At 40.3% G+C, this 21,620-nt stretch overlaps 2 protein-coding genes across 4 annotated transcripts; one reads left to right on the top strand and one right to left on the bottom strand.

Annotated features, from left to right (window-relative positions):
- The first annotated feature begins 870 nt into the window (after positions 1-870).
- Positions 871-6,832, top strand: LOC120740919 (cornifelin homolog B-like). Of its 2 annotated transcripts, XM_040043457.1 has the most exons (6): positions 871-1,117; positions 3,508-3,529; positions 3,608-3,707; positions 3,830-3,943; positions 5,663-5,808; positions 6,049-6,832. In XM_040043457.1, exons 3-6 carry the CDS (start codon positions 3,653-3,655, stop codon positions 6,211-6,213), a joined length of 480 nt encoding a protein of 159 aa, XP_039899391.1. In that variant the 5' UTR covers positions 871-1,117; positions 3,508-3,529; positions 3,608-3,652; the 3' UTR covers positions 6,214-6,832. The 2 variants fall into 2 exon arrangements, with proteins under 2 accessions (XP_039899391.1, XP_039899392.1); XM_040043458.1 differs by lacking the exon at positions 3,608-3,707 and having other exon boundaries at positions 876-1,117.
- Positions 6,833-11,671: 4,839 nt separating this feature from the next.
- On the bottom strand, positions 11,672-21,240 carry LOC120740920 (transmembrane protein 272-like). 2 transcript variants are annotated; one of them, XR_005697517.1, is made up of 9 exons: positions 21,005-21,240; positions 20,660-20,730; positions 20,523-20,573; positions 20,215-20,379; positions 16,867-18,704; positions 16,586-16,658; positions 16,449-16,499; positions 13,740-13,901; positions 11,672-13,027 (listed from the first exon to the last, which is right to left on the bottom strand). XR_005697517.1 is itself a non-coding variant. In XM_040043459.1 (4 exons), the coding sequence occupies exons 1-4, from the start codon at positions 16,638-16,640 to the stop codon at positions 12,819-12,821; spliced, it is 477 nt and encodes a 158-aa protein (XP_039899393.1). In that variant the 5' UTR covers positions 16,641-16,857; the 3' UTR covers positions 11,672-12,818. The 2 variants fall into 2 exon arrangements, 1 of the variants encoding a protein (XP_039899393.1); XM_040043459.1 differs by lacking the exons at positions 16,867-18,704; positions 20,215-20,379; positions 20,523-20,573; positions 20,660-20,730; positions 21,005-21,240 and having other exon boundaries at positions 16,586-16,857.
- Between the last annotated feature and the right edge of the window lie 380 nt (positions 21,241-21,620).

Raw genomic sequence — 21,620 nt, 5'->3', positions numbered from 1 at the left:
GATTGAATGTGGCTTGTTGTACAGATCACTTTGAGTAATCTGGGAGAGTAGAAAAGCACTATATAAGAATCAGTCCATTCATTTTCTGAACAGAGTTTTGTCGTGGTACTTTTGCACTATTATGCCCTGGTACATGTTGTTATTACATGGCTTGATTAAGGTACACATTAGGCTGACATCTTGGGCCAGAGCTGAAACTGTTCTGGGCCAGCACAGGGCCAGCAGTGTGTCTGCAACTGGCCTTGTGCTGGCCCATGTGTGGGCCACCTCTGGCAAACCAGATCTGGGCCACCAAAGGGCCATCATTCTTTGCGGCATGTGGGCCATGTGTAAGCACATTGTGTGGACCAGATCCAGGCCATACCAATTTGGCTATGTGGGATGTAACAGCATTTTTGTGACCTACAACACTATTTCCACATGGATAAGTAAATATTTATCTATGTACATGTGCATTATTATCCAGTTAATCTCCTCTAGCAGCTCATTTAGTCATGGCTTCCAAGCATTCTTTTGTCTGTATGTCAGTAAATGTAGTGAAAGACTGACATAATGGGGCCAAATGTTTATGAATGTAACCAGTTTAGTTTGTTTGAGTGTGTGTGTTTGGAATGATCGCAGAAGTATTAACAGACTGACACAAGGGGGTTTAAGATTTCACTCCTACCTCTATGTTCGCAAAATAAAAAAGTAGCCCAGCTACATCATGGCAGAATAGTAATATATTAAAAAACAGCATTTTCTATAGACTTTGTCTTCTTGACCATTTGTCTGTGAGGGTCTGGGCAGGCTGGGGCTGGTTCTGTTTGTAGTTTATGCTTGGTATGCTGTGGGCGGAGCTGCAGGGGCTGAGGTTTGTTCCACTCAGCTGTGTTTGAGCTCCGTCATTGGGGCGGCGTATTAAGAAGAAGCCAGAGTGGGAGTTGTTATTGCAGCATTTGTGGTAACATTTAAACATTTAAGGCTCTCTGATGTTTGGCCCTGCTGCTGTACTTCAAGTTGTAACCTTGTTTGCTGTGATCTTTCACTCATCCGGATCACGCCACCATATTTGGATTCCCAGAGAAACTTGACCCTGCAAATATTAAGCTTCCTGGATTAAACTACAGTGTGACAAGTAAGCAGTATTCATTTGTTCCCATTTATTAATTTAGTTACAGCCAGATTTAGAGTTATTTATCTCTAACTTCTCTTTTCTCCCTCTTTCTTTTTTTTAAACCTGTTGTGTCAGGCACTTTTAGTAAACACATGGTCTGAATGCTTTGTTGAGACAAACACATTTGCTTTGCCAAGAGGAGCGCTGTAGACTCTGTATAGGCTCCTATTGGTACTCATTTCAGTTTATTTTATTATTCACATTATTATCAGACTGGTTATTATGCCAGGGCTGACAGGGGGTGAGGGCCAGGTTGGCAAAAGACAGAAGAAGAGATAATAATAAAGACAAGAAGGAGGAGGGATAGAAAAAGAAACGAAACAGAAAGAGAGAGAGAAAGAGGGGAGGGAATGGATGCCCATAGTCAAAAGGCAAGAGCCCCAGACAACCAGACGCAATGGGCGGTCCACCCTGGCAGAGGATGGTGGCCATGGCACGAGCCGAGGAAAAGTCAGATGGGGTGGCTGTGCGCTAAAGAGGTTCAAAACATCCCAACTGCATCCCCTGAGGGCACAGGCCAGAAATCGTGCCACAACACCTTGTCAGGTGCTCTGGAGCTACACGTCCAGTATGGGTTGTTGTAACAACGAGTGGGGAGCAGCAGGGAGGGGAACCCACCCTCCATAACAATGTCCCACAGGGAGAACCCCAGATCCAGGCATAGCAACACACACAACACACACACATCTGTGTAGTTTCTCCGCCTGTCAGGGTTCCTGGGTCGTTGACCCAGCGTTTTCAATTCATGTTCACTGTTTATTTTCCACATGTTCCATTTCCTGTTTCATTATGTTCAGCTGTGTACTCACCGGTCTCTCATTATCATCCTCATCAGTCCCTGTATTAAAACCCTCAGTTTCTCTCTGTTCTGGGTCGTGCCATTGTTGGTGTGATGTTGTCGTTTCCGTGTGTGCTTTCAGTTCAGCCAGTCAGCGTTCGTTCACGTTCTGTTGATCCATTTTGTATAATAAACGCCATTCTCATCTTCAATCAAGCCACGAGTCCTTGACCTCTCTTCCTCTCATCCACACACAAACCCCTGACACCGTCATCCAGGTCATGGTAATCTAACGAGGTTGGAATGAAAGCGACTGGACTTCTTTACGTTTCTTAAAGATTTAACATCTTATCCATAAAACTTCGTCAGTTCTATGATCAAATAGTGGTGAGTCCCAGGTATTTAAATCCTAGCAGGAGTGTCCCTTAAGAGGGTCGATCACGTGCCTCATCACATGTGCCAAGGTGTGACAAAAGGCGTTGACTGAGTCTCGTCTCTTCCATGTTGTGCCATGCGTTTACGAAGTGGCTCTTTGGTTTCTCCAATGTAGAAGTCTGAGCTCTCCTCGCTGCATTGCAGAGCAAATACCACGTTGTTTAGTTGGTGTTTGGGAGTTTTGTCCTTGGGATGAACCAGTTTTTGTCTGAGTGTGTTTCTGGGTTTGAAGTTTGCTGGGATGCTGTGTTTGGAGAAGATTCTCTGATAAGCTTGCTACAGAAGGAATCACAATGTTGCTGACATGCCATGTTTGTATGAAAACTAGAGCACTATTAACACTGAGATGTGGCAGGAGCACATGACTGCTGCTCAGCAGTGCTCATCCACACCTTCCCCATCTCCCTCTTTAAGATGAGCACACGAAATTTGCACTCATCACCTCATTTAAGTTGCTATTTTCACTGTAAATAAAATCCTTTCACTGTTGTATGAGTCTGCTCCTTGGGTCCTGCTTTTGGCTCATCCTCATATTGTCTCCATTGTTCAAATCCTTATTTTATGTTTAGGTGATTAATAGTTCATTGGTTGTGGGGGGGCTAGAGCCTATTCCAGCTACTACAGGGCAGGCTACACCCACCAGTCTAACAAAAGGACTAACTTTATTGATATTTACATAAAACAAAGAAATTAAAAACTAATTTATAAATGAATTTATTAAGGCACACTTTATTGCACACTTAATTATTACATTTACATTTTGATGTCTGCAACTCTCCTGGTCCTCCTGTGTGTGTGTGTGTGTGTGTGTGTGTGTGTGTGTGTGTGTGTGTGTGTGTGTGTGTGTGTGCGTGCGTGCGTGCGTGCGTGCGTGTGTGTGTGTGTGTGTGTGTGTGTGTGTGATGTGTTCAGGATCTCTGTTACAATGTTACTGTTTTGGTTGTGCTGCATGAAAGACGTTGAGTGTGTATTAGGGAAGGTTAGTTACCGGAGCTGGAGAGTGAGTTATTCAGGCGAACTCTCAACAGCATGTGTGTGCACGGAGCCCTTAACAGACTTGACCTCCACTTTCACTTCCTCTTTCTGATTTGTGGCAAGATGCTGAGTTTCCCAAACGTCTCATTTTGTTTTTTCTCAGAGAAAGAGAGAAGAAGAAGAAGGTAAGACATTCTTTCTTAAACTGATGAAGTGAATCACTGTGAACTCATGAATGTAATATTTGATGTAATTTTTCTCAGGAAGACATAGTTGCAATACATCAATGTAAATATGATGTAATTTGCATGGTGAACTCTTTCTTCTGTACTGTACACAAATCAGTGTTACAGCTGGTCCAAGGTATTTATAGTGATTTCCTTTGTCATATTTTCATATTCTAGCACTAAATGTCTTCATACACAAGAGCTATAACCACTAAAACATTTCAGTCTGCGTCTTCATTTCTGTCTTGTTTCCTACAGTCATGGCTACCATCCACCAGCAGACCACCGAGGTGGTGACAGTCACCAGGGCTTTTCAAAACTCTAGCCAATGGAGCACCGACCTCTGTGACTGCTGCTCTGATATGGACACCTGTAAGTGAACCCAGCAAACTCTACAAACAGCAGGGATTTCAGCATGAGCGATTTCCTCAGCTTTGTTTCAGACTTTGTTTGCAGTAAGGTAGCAGAGAGTCTGATGTCAGTAAAAAATCAAGAAGATAAAATATCTGAGACTGTCTCATAACAATAACCATTTAGTAGCATTATGGAGTCAGAGTTCTCTAAGCGAACTGGGAAACTAGTCTCTGAACACTTTAATGTTTAGTTTAACCTTCTGAAATTTAATGAACGCTATAACATGACTGACCTAACATGTAATGACATTATCAACAGTGTGGAGGCATAAATGCTGTGGTGAAGGTGTTTCTGCAGGTAGAAGCAAATATCTTTTCATTGGTTGAGTAAGAAAGGCTGCGAGGGTGAGGAGCCAAACACTGGACCTACAGGAGGTTATTAAAAGGACTATTTTAATTTTAGTTGACTGGAAACTGGAACAAACTCATGCCATCCACCAAAAAAAGTAAAAAAAATGGTAGCTGAAAACTTCAAATGAACCACTCAATGAGGTGACCAAACAGAACACATGCAGATCATGTGATGTGAAGAGGAAGCACGTGCACAGGGAACACACAAATTGAAAGCAAGAATGAGAAGTGTTTAAATACCCAGAGAACTAATTGAAACCTCTAAAAGCAGTTTGGCATTTCCTCTCTTTCTTCCTGTCTTTTCATTTCTACCAAAGCTGCCAAAAAACATGACAAGGGTGAACTAAAGCAGCAAAGTTGTCATGATCCTGGGTCGGTCACTCAGTGTTTTGTATTTTGAACTATTTAAAGTCTTTGCTTCATTATTGCCATGACAAAAGTATGTGTTTTAGTAAACACTGCTATTTGAAACATTAAATATAATTTCATACAATTTCATAATTTATTTAGAGCAGCTCACCTGTAATGAAAGTGGTAGTTTTGTTGTGCATGTATGCCTGACAACATTGGCCTGCTCCCAGATCTGGACCAGGGCATCTCTGAGCTCCTGGATAGTCTGAGGTGCAACCTGGCATTGTCAGATGGACCGAAACATAATGTCCCAAAGGTACTTCACAGGATTAGGTCAGGTATGAACTTCAACATCCTGCATACTTTCGGTACGAGGCCAAGCATTGTCGTGGACCAAATGCACCAGCTTAAGGTCTAACAGTGAGTCCATGGTTTCATCCTAATGACAGTCAGGGTGTCAGGTCTGTGTGTCCCTCCATGGATATCCCTCCCCAGGCCATCACTGACCCACCAGCAAACCACTCATGCTGAAAGATGTTACACCAGCATAACGTTCTCCATGGCTTCACCAGATCCTTTCACATCTGTCACATAAGCTCACAGTGAACCTGCTCTCAGGGCACCCTCATGAAGTCTGTTTCTGATTGTTCAGTCAGAGACTTTTACACTAGCTGGTGGTCATTTATAGCTTTGGCAATGCTCATCCTGTTCCTCCTTGCATAAAGGAACAGATACGTGTCCTTCTGACGGATAAGCGGCCTTCTGTGGGGGTTGTCTCATTGTTGTTTCTCTTGTGCAGCTATTCTTAATTTCATTAACATCAAAGTACCTGAAACTGATAACCAACCGCCTATGCTGCTTAACTGACCACATCAATATCCAGGCGATTTAACTGAGTGGATGTGATAATCTGATTGAAAAGTGCTCCTTACATTTTTTGTTGTGCAGTTTAAATCTGTATATTTTTTATCTGAAGGTTGCTGCGGCTTTTGGTGCTTCCCCTGCATGCAGTGCATGACAGTTAGTAAACATGGATGGTGCTGCTGCGCACCACTCCTGGATATTTGCGGCGTGGTGTCCTGCTTACTCCGCCAGTCCATCAGAGAGCAACACTACATCAAAGTAAGGCTGGGTTAGGGATGGAGGGGCTATGTTACAGACACGATTTAAAAGATGGAGGTGGCCACTAGAGGAAGTGAAGTTTTGAATCTTCCACATTGGCTTCACTTTTAAACCTTGGAGGTTGCTGCTTGATTTTCTTTCTAGTCACGTTGGTTTGGGTCCAGAATAATGAAAAATCTGTGTGTCTTAATTGACTGGATGCCAGCGCTGTTGCTTATTTTGTTCTTCTCCACCCTGCAGGGTTCTGGCTGTGAGGACTGGTGCACAGTACTTTTCTGTTACCCCTGTGCCTGGTGCCAGATGCATCGTGAGCAGAAGATCAGGGAGAACCAGCCCGCCAGCGCAACTGTGATCACCACACAGGTCATTCGTGGATATGGTACAACCAGTTTGGCTGTTGGCTAAGGGCTTATGTCACCGCTGAAGCCATATTTTTTTTTACTTTTGCTGACTTATTAATGTGCTGAATGGTATATGAGGAAAGGTTTGTGTCTGGCCATAAAAATACTTCTATTTTACAAAATATTGTGGCTGTTATTGTAATAGTTTTCTTCTACAGAGCTGAGTTTAATCAGTGTTCAAATAAAAACTATTCAAATTCACTATTGTGATATGACAGTGATAAGGACATCGTAAGTAAGACCTTCCATACTTCTCTTTATATACTCATAGTAAATGTACTGTACAGTGGGTGATGGTCATTACCCATTGCTTGTTTTGATGCACTTTCCAATCACACAACACTTTAGAGTATTGGAGGAAACTGCTTTGTGCTTATTCTTTGACAGCTTTTACATCTATCTTTGTCTTCCTGCCATCATCAGTATAAACAAGGTGACTTCCATCCACAAACTCATGATTGTAGTTAGTTTCAGCACTTCACTGTAACGTGATTCCTTCTACTTTCTTTTTCTCATGATTGGTCCTGAATATAAAGTAATGAGGGCTGGGTCAAGACATCTGCACAGTACTGTATCTGTTTTATTTGAAAGTTGAAATTAATAAACTGATTAAATGATTCAAAGTGCTTGAAGTGCTTTTACCTCCGGTTTCTTTAAACCAGCTTTCTGAGTGGCTGTCAATCGCAAACAGAACGTGAAGCTTTAAATATTTTCTACATTTGGCAAAATAATTATTAAATAAAACTGAAATGTATTAAGTGATAGAATTAAACAGTTTGTTAGGGCTATCATTTAGTGTCTGACAGGACTTTAACTGTTAACTGTGAGAAGATTTGGTCACATGTAAATGCCTTCAGGTTACAGCTAAATCAGTCACGATTCAGTGATTATATCATGAATGGAGCCTTTCTCTATGACAAATCTACCTTTACATCATTTGTTTGTCAGCTATATCACATAAAAAGTACAAAGTCAAATTACTGAGAAAGTGGAACATAAGAAATGTTTTACTTCTTTTAGAAATGTGAAACTATAGGATCTGGCAGAGAATGAACCGTCCACGTTTCTCTCTAGTACTGTCGTATGCAAAACTAGTGTGGCACCAGGGGTGGTAAGAGATTATTTTAGGGTGGTCCATGCCACCCGTGCAGATCCGCCCCTGTCTGCATTACACATGTTGGTTAGCAAGAGGAAATTCCTCTTTTATGAAACTAAATCACGGAAGGCTAATGACCGATCTTAGAGAAGTAAAAGCAGACCAGCGTGCGCCTGACTCTGGTCTCCCCTCGGTTTACCATTAAAGACCAGAGGTTTACCGAAAATGTGCATGCGCAAACCTCCAGAAACTAGTTACTGGCCACTCAGCTTGCTGTTAACAGGACACAGATGCCTTTAAACACAAGGTGGCAGTATTGTACAGCATGAACGCAAACAGGTGAGGAGCCTCATGACAGTGCGGTCTTTAAAGGAACTTTGCCTACTATAAGAAACCATTAAAATGCATATAAGCTTCTCACCAAAATGCACATGTAATTGTATTTAATAAGGTCTGTACTGTAAACTGTATGTATGTTTCAATGAGGTCATTTTACTAAAAGTTCTCAGTGAAGAAACATCACTTTGTCACCCTTATGAGTACTTTTAAATGTGTGATCCTTCAAGCCAAGACCTTAATGAAATAAATGCGTGCATTAGAATTTACATACAGTCTATTCCACAGTGATTTATAGGTACCTGATATGTTAATAGCAAAACTCAAGTGTTTGAGTCTCATTATCGCCATCAGAACAAAAAGAAAGAGAAAAACAGCAGTGCGACCAGGATGCAGGTCTACAGGGAGTGCAGAATTATTAGGCAAGTTGTATTTTTGAGGAATAATTTTATTATTGAACAACAACCATGTTCTCAATGAACCCAAAAAAACTCATTAATATCAAAGCTGAATGTTTTTGGAAGTAGTTTTTAGTTTGTTTTTAGTTTTAGCTATTTTAGGGGGATATCTGTGTGTGCAGGTGACTATTACTGTGCATAATTATTAGGCACCTTATCAAAAAACAAATATATACCCATTTCAATTATTTATTTTTACCAGTGAAACCAATATAACATCTCCACATTCACAAATATACATTTCTGACATTCAAAAACAAAACAAAAACAAATCAGCGGCCAATATAGCCACCTTTCTTTGCAAGGACACTCAAAAGCCTGCCATCCATGGATTCTGTCAGTGTTTTGATCTGTTCACCATCAACATTGCGTGCAGCAGCAACCACAGCCTCCCAGACACTGTTCAGAGAGGTGTACTGTTTTCCCTCCTTGTAAATCTCACATTTGATGATGGACCACAGGTTCTCAATGGGGTTCAGATCAGGTGAACAAGGTGGCCATGTCATTAGTTTTTCTTCTTTTATACCCTTTCTTGCCAGCCACGCTGTGGAGTACTTGGACGCGTGTGATGGAGCATTGTCCTGCATGAAAATCATGTTTTTCTTGAAGGATGCAGACTTCTTCCTGTACCACTGCTTGAAGAAGGTGTCTTCCAGAAACTGGCAGTAGGACTGGGAGTTGAGCTTGACTCCATCCTCAACCCGAAAAAGCCCCACAAGCTCATCTTTGATGATACCAGCCCAAACCAGTACTCCACCTCCACCTTGCTGGCGTCTGAGTCGGACTGGAGCTCTCTGCCCTTTACCAATCCAGCCACGGGCCCATCCATCTGGCCCATCAAGACTCACTCTCATTTCATCAGTCCATAAAACCTTAGAAAAATCAGTCTTGAGATATTTCTTGGCCCAGTCTTGACGTTTCAGCTTGTGTGTCTTGTTCAGTGGTGGTCGTCTTTCAGCCTTTCTTACCTTGGCCATGTCTCTGAGTATTGCACACCTTGTGCTTTTGGGCACTCCAGTGATGTTGCAGCTCTGAAATATGGCCAAACTGGTGGCAAGTGGCATCTTGGCAGCTGCACGCTTGACTTTTCTCAGTTCATGGGCAGTTATTTTGCGCCTTGGTTTTTCCACACGCTTCTTGCGACCCTGTTGACTATTTTGAATGAAACGCTTGATTGTTCGATGATCACGCTGCAGAAGCTTTGCAATTTTGAGACTGCTGCATCCCTCTGCAAGATATCTCACTATTTTTGACTTTTCTGAGCCTGTCAAGTCCTTCTTTTGACCCATTTTGCCAAAGGAAAGGACGTTGCCTAATAATTATGCACACCTGATATAGGCTGTTGATGTCATTAGACCACACCCCTTCTCATTACAGAGATGCACATCACCTAATATGCTTAATTGGTAGTAGGCTTTCGAGCCTATACAGCTTGGAGTAAGACAACATGCATGAAGAGGATGATGTGGACAAAATACTCATTTGCCCAATAATTCTGCACTCCCTGTAGTTGGTGTTTCAAAATGCAAACAGACAGAGTGTCTCGCTGCAGTAGACAGTGGCTTTGGTTGTGCTCTTGTTGCATTTGGGTTTAAAATTGTAGTAGAGCCACAGATTACCTGTTTTTAAAAAAAAAAAAAAAAAAAAAAACCTTAAGATGCTACTTTAAGGCATTCATTTTCCAAAATGTAATAAATAAATGTATAGATACACAGTCTATATGTTGTTGGTTATTCTGGCAGTGCAGTCTGTAAATATTATTTTTAAAGCAGGTATCTACTGCTGTTGATATGTTTTTCTTTTTTTTTTTTTTAGCAAGTGTAGCCGCTAAGACTGGTGGACCTAAATCTTCACCACCACTTCTTCATACATACAAGCGCAAAGGGGAGTGAGCGGGTCAGCGCTCAGGGCACAGAAACTAAGCTGGCTTCAAACACCATTTATTTCCATAATAAAAACACAGCCAGAGTCACAAATACAAGATAAAATTCCCCGTATACAATAAAAATAGTGTTGCAACCCGCTAAAAACCCTGCCGGCAGAACTATACAATACACTATTAAAACAAGGCTAAAACATGTTTTCCATATACTAAAATTACCCTCCCACAGTCCCATAATCCAGCCACAAATGGGCGAATGGTCCTTATCTGAAAGAGACAGGAGAGGAACTTCTCTTCCGGGATGGGGAAACTCGCCAGCAACAGACCAGGGAGGAGGCTCCTATCGCAGACCTGTCTGCTCCGGACAGCGCGTCGCTTCACAGTCCCGCCCCACTCCACACCTGAACACGGCCTCCCTCGTCTCACCGTCAGATGCAGGCAGAGGGGCATCACTGTCCTGTTGTGCATTGCGGCCATCGCCACCCACTGTTGCCGTTCCTGCCGTTAGGACTGGATCGCCGAACAACTCGCGGCGCCCCACAGTCAGGCAGCAGTTCGTTCCACACACGTGCGGGCTTGCACGCGTTCCTTTTTCTCCTCCTCACCCTTCGTGTATCGCTTCTTTCTTCTTTTGTCTCTGCGCTCACCATCCCCTTTAACAGGTCAACCTGGTGGCTGATAGGCCACCTTGGGGAACGCCCCCACCTCACAGGTGCCTACAATTATCTGTTTAGTCCACAGTGGGTTAAAGGAACATGGTACAACATTAACACAAATATAAATATGAGGATAAAGCCATGCAGTATAAATATAAATAAACAAACATGCAATATCACTATTACATTAAAATCATGCAAATAAAATCAACACTATGTACCAACACACAGATTGACAAAACATAAAAACACAAATTTCCACTGTGTGACACAAGGAACCAGCAACAGCAGAACACAATCGGGATTGACCAACAGACAATGTTGCACCATTTGGCGCTGCAGTCTTGGAGCCGTGCACACGCTCAGTGCCATGAATGCAGACATGATTCAGTAACTGAGGATGCACATGGGAGTAAAGGGCTCTTCTTGACATACATCAGTTTTGGAAGCTATCGGGAACAAGAACAAAAGAAAATAGTGTCACTGAATTGGCTTAAAGAAACAAGCATGCTACAAATTCAATTTAAAAAACCGTGAAGACTTTATGCATGTGTCAAAATAGTAAGCAAATGAAAGTGTATTATGTGAAAGTTTTAAATAGATTGTAACAGACTGACCTGTTTGTGTGTCTGACCGGACACATTTGAAGATACCGAAAAGGACTGTCGCAAGAACATGAGCACAGAGATTGTGGCCGTGTGGTCATGATATTGTTTCAACTTCCTGTTACAGTGTTTCACGTTACTACTTGTTCTCTTTTTGCCTTACCTTCCCATTACAGTTATATCATTTAATCATTAGTAAGTACAGCCACTTACTCTTTTAAATAATTCTTTATTTGAAAAATTGCAAATATATTTTCCTTGCTTCAGTTTTTTAAAGAAACTGTAAGCTGTTTTCTTCTAGTATTAGTTTAAGGTTTTAAACGTAGTTTAGGTTTCAGGTTCCTAAAGAACTGTTTGCGTCACAGATCAGTGCAAAAACGTGGCCAACCACCGACAATGTCTCTGTCAAGGAAAAACAGTAGGTCATGGTTCTTCTTTTCTCATAGTTTTATTATCAGCAGAAGACGTTGCAGACACAACAGCTTCTGTAAATACAAACACACTTTTGACAGGCTTTTGTTTTAAGATAACAACACTTCCTCTCAATTGCCCTAACCTCTACCTCAAGAATTTAATGCCACATGTTTCTCAGCAGCACAAAGTTTGCTTTTATAAAATGCATCTCCTGCTTTTATTGTGAAAATTGTCATTTCTTATTATTCAGGAAGCAGGCTGGAAAAGACGGCATCAGCCAATAAAAGGACAGGAAATATTGATATAATGTTTCATTTGTTTTTATTTAAAGACAATAAATTAACATGTAGATACATTTTTAGTCTGTGCAAAAGACTTGAGCCACCCCTCATGTTTAAAATAATTTTCCCCAAGGAGCCAGACTTTTAATTGTAATTTTTAAGGTGGTCTTGAGAAATAGTTCTCCAGGTTTTCTGAAGGTCTTTCATTGGCTGCTTTTTCACTCATTTTCAGTGCAGTCCCTGTATCTGTCAGATAGGGTATCTGACAGAAAACCATGCTTGACGATGGTGATCATGATAATATGACAACAACAGTGACCTATAAATCATCCAACCAACATCCAAAGAAGAGCTTGGAAATCAAGAAGCCTGGAGAACTATTCCTGAAGACTACTTGAAGAAATACTAAGAAAGTTTGACTGAGAGATTGCAGACTGACGAATGCTGACGAATAAAGATGATCACACCAAATATTGACTTTATACAGATTCTGTTTTTACCTTATATGCTGTATTTCTATGTATGTTTGCATGTCTTAATAAACATATTAATGCAAACAAAAAGGGGTGGCTCAAGACTCCTGCACAGCACGATATGTTAATGATAAAGAACACGGGGAGAAACTGTTTCATGACTTATTTGCAAACACAATGCTGCTCTTTCTGCACCAGGACAGTAAGTGGTTTGTGTCCAGCCACAGACACATCTTCCCGTCTCATAGAGTTGTGCTCAACTCTAAAACTTGCTTTATCCAAGGATATTTTTACATATTAAAAGAGTGTTGTGGAATGCACATGGTATACACCCTGACACACAGGAAAACTGTCTTTAAATGCACCATCTGCCATAATTGTTGTCTTGTTTTAATTATCTCTATTTAATTACAGCACAAGTCTTTGAGTGTCATTGTCACCATCGGGCTGTCGTTGTCTACAACAGCAAAAAGCTAAAAAGAGCAGTGCTAACAGGATGTAGGTCACAACGGTGAAACAAAACGCGAACAGGTAGAGCGTCTTGTTGCAGTAGACATCAGGCTGTGTCATATTCTTGTTGTAGTTGGGTTCATAAATAGAGTAGATGACTATATTACCTGGAAGAATATAAAAAATGATCTCAAATTAGAATTAGAGTGATGGACCTGCACGGCTTCTACATAAATGCAGAACTGGCTTCAAGATTTTTTCAAAATGCTGCTGTAATTAGTTTATTTTAAAAATGTAAAAAAAAAAAAATCAAAAACTCCAAGGAACAAAAGGAAAAATTTATTTCTGTTAAATTCAATTCAGTTTTATTAGCAAAAAATTACAACAGCACAACATTGTGTATTCTCCTTATATATCCAAAAGGAGCTAGTACTGCGTGACGTATATGATCAGTTTAATTTACAAATAAATCGACTGATTTACTGATAAGACCTGTTCCCTTTGTTATTTCATGACAAATGAAGCAGACATAAAATTGTTATATTGTTTACGTTTTGTTATAGCTGTTCACTGTAATTTTAAATATGAGGGCAGATAAATCTTAGTGCAAGTGAGGGAGGTCATCGTTAGGTAGAATAATCAAAAATGCCAAAATACCTAAAACTAAAGTGCACGATGACAGAAACTTCTAACCAAGTCGAGGAATTTTACATATGTGACCTTGTTATTTAAAAGGTTTGCTCATGTTTTTGTCTCCCTGTACTCACAAGGAAAATGTCCAGGCCTTGTAGTGAAATTCTCAATTTTTTCAAACTAATCATCTTGTTATTTACTTTTCCGGCTCTGTTTACTTTGGTGTTAGAAAAATTTGAAGTTTACCCGCAAGTAACCAGCCACACAGGAAGATGATGGTCATGGACCAACAGAAAGTGTTGCACCAGTTGTACCATAAGCTCAGTGCCAGGAAGACCGGTATGATCCCATACAGGGACATGTAGAAAGGGATAAAAGTCTGTCTGGGACAGTTATAGAGTCCTGAACCTATGGGGTACAAAAATAAATAAAACTAAAACACAACATCTGAAATATTATTTCATTTTTCCATTATTTTTGTGACACGATGCATGGTCAGTCATCCAGGTAAAAAAAATCCCGAAAGGTTGATTCTGTTTATGGACGTAGTGTTTTCAGTGGGAGAAACGTTTCCTCACTCATCCAAGTGACTTCTTCATTCTCAGCTGACTGCAGGTTTCCCCAACCTTATAGTACAGGGTGGGCTATTTATATGGATACACCATAATAAAATGGGAATGGTTAGTGATATTAAAGTCCTGTTTGTGGCACATTAGTATATGTGAGGGGGCAAACTCCTCAAGATGGGTGGTGACCATGGTGGCCATTTAGAAGTCGGCCATCTTGGATACAACTTTTGTTTTTCCAATAGGAAGAGGGCCATGTGACACATCAAACGTATTGGTAATGTCACAAGAAAAACAATGGTGTGCTTGGTTTCAACGTAACTTTATTCTTTCATGACTTATTTACAAGTTTCTCTTTGTTCACAGCCATTGACACGTCGAAGAGGTTAACACGTGAGGAGCGGATCGAAATTGTGTTGATATCTGGTGAACGGAGTAACCAGGTCATTGCAGCAGATTTCAATGCAAGACACTCTACGAGACCACCCATCTCCCATGCTACAGTTAGCAAACTGCTTGCTAAGTTTCGTGAAACTGGTTCAGTGTTGGATTTGCCAAAATGTGGACGCAAGAAAACTGTCACTAATGAAGAAACATCAGTGGCTGTCCTAGCTTCATTCAGCAAGAGCCCACAGCGTAGCACTCGCCGCATGTCACTGGAGAGTGGCATTAGTCGAACATCCCTTCGGCGGATATTAGCTACTCACAAATGGCACCCTTACAAACTCCAGCTACTGCAGCATCTCAACGAGGACGACCCAGATCGGTGCACAGAATTTGCAGAATGGGCAAAACAAAAACTGGAACAGGACCCTCAGTTCATGCAGAAGATTTTGTTCAGTGATGAGGCAAACTTTTATGTGAAGTTAACTAACACAACCACCACTATTGGTCTGACACTAACCCACATTGGATGGATCCCTCCAATACTGTTGGAACAACAAAAGTGATGGTTTGGTGTGGTATATGGGGTACAACGATAGTGGGTCCATTCTTCATCATTGGAAACCTCAAGGCCACTGGATATTTGAAATTGAATGTGTTTCCCTCTTTATGCACTGAAGCTGGCACGTTCCCTGAGTTTTTTCAGCAAGATGGTGCACCACCACATTATGGGTGCCAGGTCCGAGCATTCCTACATGAACAGTTTCCTGTAAAGTGGATTGGTCGTCGTGGGCCAGTTGAATGGCCCCCAAGGTCTCCCGATCTGACCCCCTTAGACTTTTATCTTTGGGGTCATCTGAAGGCAATTGTCTATGGTGTGAAGATACAAGATGTGCAGCACCTGAAACTACGGATACTGGATGCCTGTGCTGGCATTTCTCCTGCGATGTTGCTATCAGTGTGTGAAGAGTGGGAGAAGAGGGTTGCAGTGACAATCCAACACAATGGGCAGCACATTGAACACATTTTATAAGTGGTCAGAAACTTGTAAATAGCTCATGACAGAATAAAGTTATGTTGAAACCAAGCACACCATTGTTTTTCTTGTGACATTACCAATAAGTTTGATGTGTCACATGGCCCTCTTCCTATTGGAAAAACAAAGTTGTATCCAAGATGGCCGACTTCTAAATGGCCACCATGGTCACCACCCATCTTGAGGAGTTTGCCCCCTCACATATACTAATGTGCCACAAACAGGACTTTAATATCACCAACCATTCCCATTTTATTACGGTGTATCCATATAAATGGCCCACCCTGTACATTTGCATAATGACTGAAACTAGCACCACTGAATGAACTATGGGCTGGGAGCTCAGTTCCTTGCTCCATTGGGAACAACCTCTGGCGATGCAGATGGCACAACACAGAAGAGCTACCTCGTCAGGCCAGGACTCTGCAGTCTATTTACACCTACAGGCCAGTGGACACTCTTTCAATGATGAGGATGTACACATCCTGGACAGGGAGGAACGCTGGTTTGAGCGCAGAGTGAAGGAGGCCATTTCCGTGAAAAGGGAAAGACCATCTCTGAATCGAGCAGGGGGCCTAAGGGTACATCTTTCGCCATCTTACAATGCTGTGATTGCAGCCATTCCCCAGCTCTCTGTGAATGGTACTCATGGCCATTGATCAGTGGGCTTTGATCAGTGGTTGTTGATCAATGATCATGATGTTAATGATCAAGGAACTGACCTCCCAGCCCATTGTTCCTTCAGTGGGCTGGTTTCAGTCATTATGCAAATGTACTGTTTATAAGATTGGGGAAACCTGCAGTCAGCTGAGACTGAAGAAGTCACTTGGATGAGTGACGAAACGTTTCTCCAACTGAAAACGCTACGTCCAGATGAACAGAATCAACCTTTTGGGATTTTTGTGACACATAAAAATACATTCGCATGAATCTGATCTGAACATTGCAATAACAATATCTCTTGCTTACCAAGTATTCCTTGAGCAACAAATGTGAAGGAGAAAATGATCAAGGTACATCCTGAAGGAGGCAGATACAGCGCTTTGTCAGTCATAAATCGCAGTGTGAACCATCTGCACATGTGCAAAGATTTTCAACTCTCTCACCTATTACTATGTTTCGTAGTCCACACACGAATTGTGGTCTCTGACTCCCTGGCATGATAACTATTAGTCGAACCTACAAAGACACAAAGATAGCCACGAGATAACCTCCAGCTGTTAATATTTGTCTGTCTGTCAATGTTTTTCCATCTTTTTAAACCAGGCACTGAATTTTATCGTTTACAATTTAAGCAAATGCCCATGAACTTCCTTTCCTGTGTTAAAATAATTAGCAAATTAAAGTGTATTATGTGAAAGCATTAAATAGATTATTACAGACCGACCTGTTTGTGTGTCTGACCGGACACATTTGAAGATACAGAAAAGGACTGTTGCAAGTACGTGGCCACATAAACAGCAATGTGCGCATGATATTGTTTCAACTTCCTCTTACACTGTTTCACTTTAACGCCTGTTCTCTTTTTGCCTGCCCTTCCCATTACAGTTATATCATGTAATCATAAGTAAGTACAGCCATTTCCTTGATAATTATACATTTGAATCACTTTTACATAAAGCAAATTAACAATAAAAAAATATCTGTTTTCTGTTTTCGTTTATTTTCTTGTTTGTTTTTGTATATTTAAGGAAATGTGGGGTAAAGCTCAGGGTTTGCAGAAAATTCACTGTATCTTTTTTTCCAGTGTTAGTTTTCAGTTTTCCAAAGGTCTCTTTTGTGTTCACAGATCAGAGCAAAAACGTAAACACCTCTGTTGAAGAAAACCCCAGACTCTTATGAGAGTAGGCCATGGTTCTTCTTTTCTAACTGACAGTTTTACTCCCCGAAGAAGTTTCCATCAGCCTCCCCTCGTATTCACATAAACATTGTTGTAGACAGAGTATAAGTGCACTTCCTGTGTCGGACGAGGTCTTTCTGCTTCTTGTGAAATACACGCCCTGTTCTCAGTTCCAACACCACTCTCTTTTATTTTTAATAATTTAATTTCACTGATGGTTGAGTGTAGAAAAAAATCATGTCAAAAGGCAAAAAAGGATATATATATTAATAATGCAAAGAAAATGAATAATGTTGAGAAAATTTGTTATTCGAGATTCAGTCATAACAATTATTTACTGCATGATGTAGAGGCATTAAGGGGACATCTAGTGGCCTCAAATATTACTGCAGGCGATTCCTTGCCCCACAGGGTAGAAGTGTGTTTTCTCATAGAGCATAGAGCAAAGCAAAAAGATAAAATAAAATAAAATAAAATAAAATAAAATAAAATAAAATAAAATAAAATAAAAAAAGGGGTGTTTAGCATGATTAACAACTAGGAAATGTAATAGTGCTCTGGTGTTGACTTACAAACTAGCGGAGGTACAAGAGAAGTTTGAAGCAGCTTAAATCTACACCACACATCAATGATCAAAGCTGCTGTCTCAAAACAACAAGAACCAATCAACAACAGGTTGTCCTGTTGTCCTAACCCATTTTATTTATTTATTAAAAGAAGAAGAAGAAGAAGAAGAAGAAAGAAGCAGCATGGATATCGGAAAGTAAATAAAATCACACATTTAATAACACAAAATATATCCGTTTGTTAAACGGGGAAGATCATGATCATTTATTCTGCTATGATGAGTCATCTGTATGAATTGTTAATAGTAAGATTTCTCTAACAAAAGATCAAAAGCTGCATGTTGCTGTATTAACCAACATTAAATGTATTATGTTCTGTATATAAGCACACATGAAAATATTTGTATAATATTTGGTTTGTTGTTTGCCTATGATTTTATTACAGCCAGCATCATCATTATTATTATTAGTATATGTCCATTATAGTTTGATATATTTGATATGATATATATTATTGTGAAACCATTTTAATCTGTTTCATCAGTATTGGTCCACTTTTCTAAGAGGAGGTGGGGAACACACAAACGTACACACATTCATATGATTAGCTCCACAGCAGTGGCCGATCCTCATCATCGTAAACCATCTGGTTGGTGCAGCGAGCAAAAAAATAAGTGAAAGCATAAACACCTGTCAGGACGTAGGTCAGGGTGATGCAACAAAATGCAGACAGGTAGAGCGTCTTGTTGCAGTAGTGATCGGTTTCTGTAGCGTTCTTGTTGTAGTCGGGTTCATAGATGGAGTAGACGATTATGCTACCTGGAAAAATGTAAATAAGATCTCAGAAAATAAGGTCTGATCATGCTTGGCAACAACAAATTTTGCTGTAATGCATTTATTCTTGTTAGTTCTAGTTTAATTTTTAAAGAAATACATTTCATTTTTCACAAAAAAAATAAATAAAATCCTGCTCATTCTGGTGTCTTTCTTTAATACTAGCTTTCAGTTCTAGATTTTTATTCCACTGAAGTTGATTTACATCATTAACACTTTTAAATAATGCTGATTCGTTTTATATTCTGCTTCTTGCAGCCTCTCAGTTCATCCTTTGTCTGCAACTAGAGGTTTTGATTCAGATTCAAATAACTGTATTGATCCCAAAACGGCAATTTGTTCACAGCTTACAAACACTCCCTACTCACATGGTCAAACTCACACAACCTATACTCTTTAAAGACCCAACACAAGACCTGTTACCGATATCAGATAACAGACAATGAGGTTCAGGGGGAAATCAAATATTAAAAATAAATAATTAGAATAACAGGGTCACATGTATGTCTTTGGCTCCTCTTCTTCTAAGACAATTTCCTCTGATTGGCTACCTCTCATAAACTGACAGTTTGAACTGTAGGTGGCGTGTTTGTGCTGTACAGAGCCAACAGTAGAAAAAATCATAAAGTGAGCATTTAGAGCAGTTTGGAGGATGAGGTGTGTTAAATATCAACACTTCACCGAGTTCTTTTGATTCCTCAGAGGCAGCTGATGGAAGACAAAACACTGCTCAGCAGACCATTTAACACTTTCTCTTTCACAATACTTCTAGAAGAGACATGCTTCCTGCATGACACGTTGCCGCGGATCTCAAATTGGTGGTGTGCCCCTAACAGTTTTATTACCAGATCTCTCACTTTAGTCTAAACAACAGTGTCTCAGTAACTTTCCAGTAGAGATGGTCCCCTGTTATCTACTTTTTCCCAGGCAAGCGTGAGCGAGAGTCTACAGCTTTCTACTCCCCAAGGACACATAGTCTAATGCCTTTATTTTTCAGGGCTGTGTCCACTTAATACTACACTATATGACTTTATAACACTTATTAATAAAAAGCATAGCATTATTGCAAATTCTTTAATCCCAACAAGTGACAGGCTTACATTTTCAGTAAGCATGAGGCAACAATTGTATCATTTTTCAAAAAAAATTTTGCTTTAAGTCTGGTTTTTGGTCTAATTTCAGTCATGAGAAGCTTCACTTGGCCTTTGAAAAATACAGCATTTCTCACCACCATGTTGCTAATCACACCAGGTATGTACTGCAGTGCCTGGCTGTGTATTACAACAGCAACCTTCACTGTTAAGAAGCTGAATATAACTTCAAGCTTACTGCCACAATCTGACGATACACACTTTGTGGAGTTATACTTGTGGACCCAAAAGTAGAAGTGTGGAACAAAACTTGATTTTAAAAGAAAGTGAACTGTTTAATAAGGCTGCTCAAAACAAAGTTCCTCAAAATGCTGGGTCAAGTGATCCAGAACCAGGATACTTACCGATGATGAAGAAGGCAAAATGGAGGATGAAGAACAGACAGTCGAAGAAAATATTGCACCTGTTCAAAAACCGGCTCAATCCCCACAAGACAGGTATGAATCCACAAAAAACCAGAATGATGGGAATGGAGGGCGCCCTTGGACAGTCATTAAAGTACACACATCCTACAGAGCACAAGCATGAAAATGAAGACAACTGTCAAGTCGTTGTTGCATAGTTCTTGTTATTTGATTTTTCAAATTTTCCTTCCAACACATAAAATGAATGTAGATGAATTCAGTCTGTATATAGAGCCACTCACACTTACCAACTATCGCTTGAACATTAAACAGGATGAAGAAAATCACAGAGATACACCCTGAAGGAAGGCAGACATGGTTTCAGTTACAAATGACACACAGCAGCTGCAGATGTGTGCAAAACTGTTCAAAATCACTTTCTTACTTATTACTCGAGGTATCCAAGTGTGTTGAGGTCTATCGCTCTCTGGCATCGTGACTACTTAGAAATGAAACCTACAGAGACACAAGGGAAGCTGTGAGACGAGCTCAGGTTGTCTTTAACTGTCAGGCAAATGACAAATGAACAGAGAAACAAGGCAGATCACAAACAGTGTTCACAAGTCTGTGAAAGAGAAATAATATGTGCCAAACCCAGCATGTAATATCAAAAAAACAGAAGAAGAAAGATTTAAACTTTGTTTGTTTCATGTACTATACAAATAAAACAGATGTATTATATGACAGCAATAAAAAGCGTGTTAGTTTAAATAGTTTGTTGCAGCACTACCTGCCTGTGTGTCTTGTTTGAAGGGCAAGAAGAGAATGTTTGCACGAGAACTTGGCAACGTGTTCACACATGAATGTGTTGTTGTCTGAACTTCCTGTTACAGAGTCTCATTGCGCTGGGAGAACTTGCCATGAGGATTCACAAGCCATTTACTCAGATAATCGTTTGTATAACAGCGATATTACCACGAATAAAAACTACAAAGCACTTTTTTAAAAAGTTCCCATTCTTTGATTTCACTCTGATGGCAGCCTCAGCTCCTCTTCATCACTGAATGATAGAAATGTTGAGCTATCCTGTAGAAGAGAGGTTCTACTGGGCACCAAGGTTCCCATAGTGGTTCCCAAGTAACCCAAGGTGTGTGTGTGTGTGTGTGTGTGTGTGTGTGTGTGTGTGTGTATTCACATGTATGCTTGCTTGCTTGCAAATGTACATGTGACAAACTCAGTTGTCTGTGACAAACTAATTGTTGTCTCTCCTATTAGTTTCGAATGATTGGATATTTTTGTCCAGCAAAACGAAGAGTGTAGAAATGTTGAATAAAACACACAAAATTGTGTGCAGATTAATCAGATTTGTTTTTTGCATTGAAATCCTCTTTGTGGACAAATCGTAG

Source organism: Simochromis diagramma, unplaced genomic scaffold (genome assembly GCF_900408965.1).
Source record: "Simochromis diagramma unplaced genomic scaffold, fSimDia1.1 OVJJ01000656.1, whole genome shotgun sequence".
Lineage (NCBI taxonomy): Eukaryota > Metazoa > Chordata > Actinopteri > Cichliformes > Cichlidae > Simochromis > Simochromis diagramma.
Note: the sequence above shows the minus strand (reverse complement) of the source record. Positions and strands in the feature narration are given on the sequence as shown.

Coding starts and splice junctions, on each gene's coding strand:
- LOC120740920 (XM_040043459.1), bottom strand. CDS start 16,640: ATGCCAGGGAGTCAGAGACCACAATTCGTGTGTGGACTACGAAACATA. Junction 16,500..16,585: donor ACTACGAAACATAGTAATAG/GTGAGAGAGTTG, acceptor TGCCTCCTTCAG/GATGTACCTTGATCATTTTC. Junction 13,902..16,448: donor TGTTGCTCAAGGAATACTTG/GTAAGCAAGAGA, acceptor TGTACCCCATAG/GTTCAGGACTCTATAACTGT.
- LOC120740919 (XM_040043457.1), top strand. CDS start 3,653: ATGGTGAACTCTTTCTTCTGTACTGTACACAAATCAGTGTTACAGCTG. Junction 3,708..3,829: donor AGTGTTACAGCTGGTCCAAG/GTATTTATAGTG, acceptor TGTTTCCTACAG/TCATGGCTACCATCCACCAG. Junction 5,809..6,048: donor GAGAGCAACACTACATCAAA/GTAAGGCTGGGT, acceptor TCCACCCTGCAG/GGTTCTGGCTGTGAGGACTG.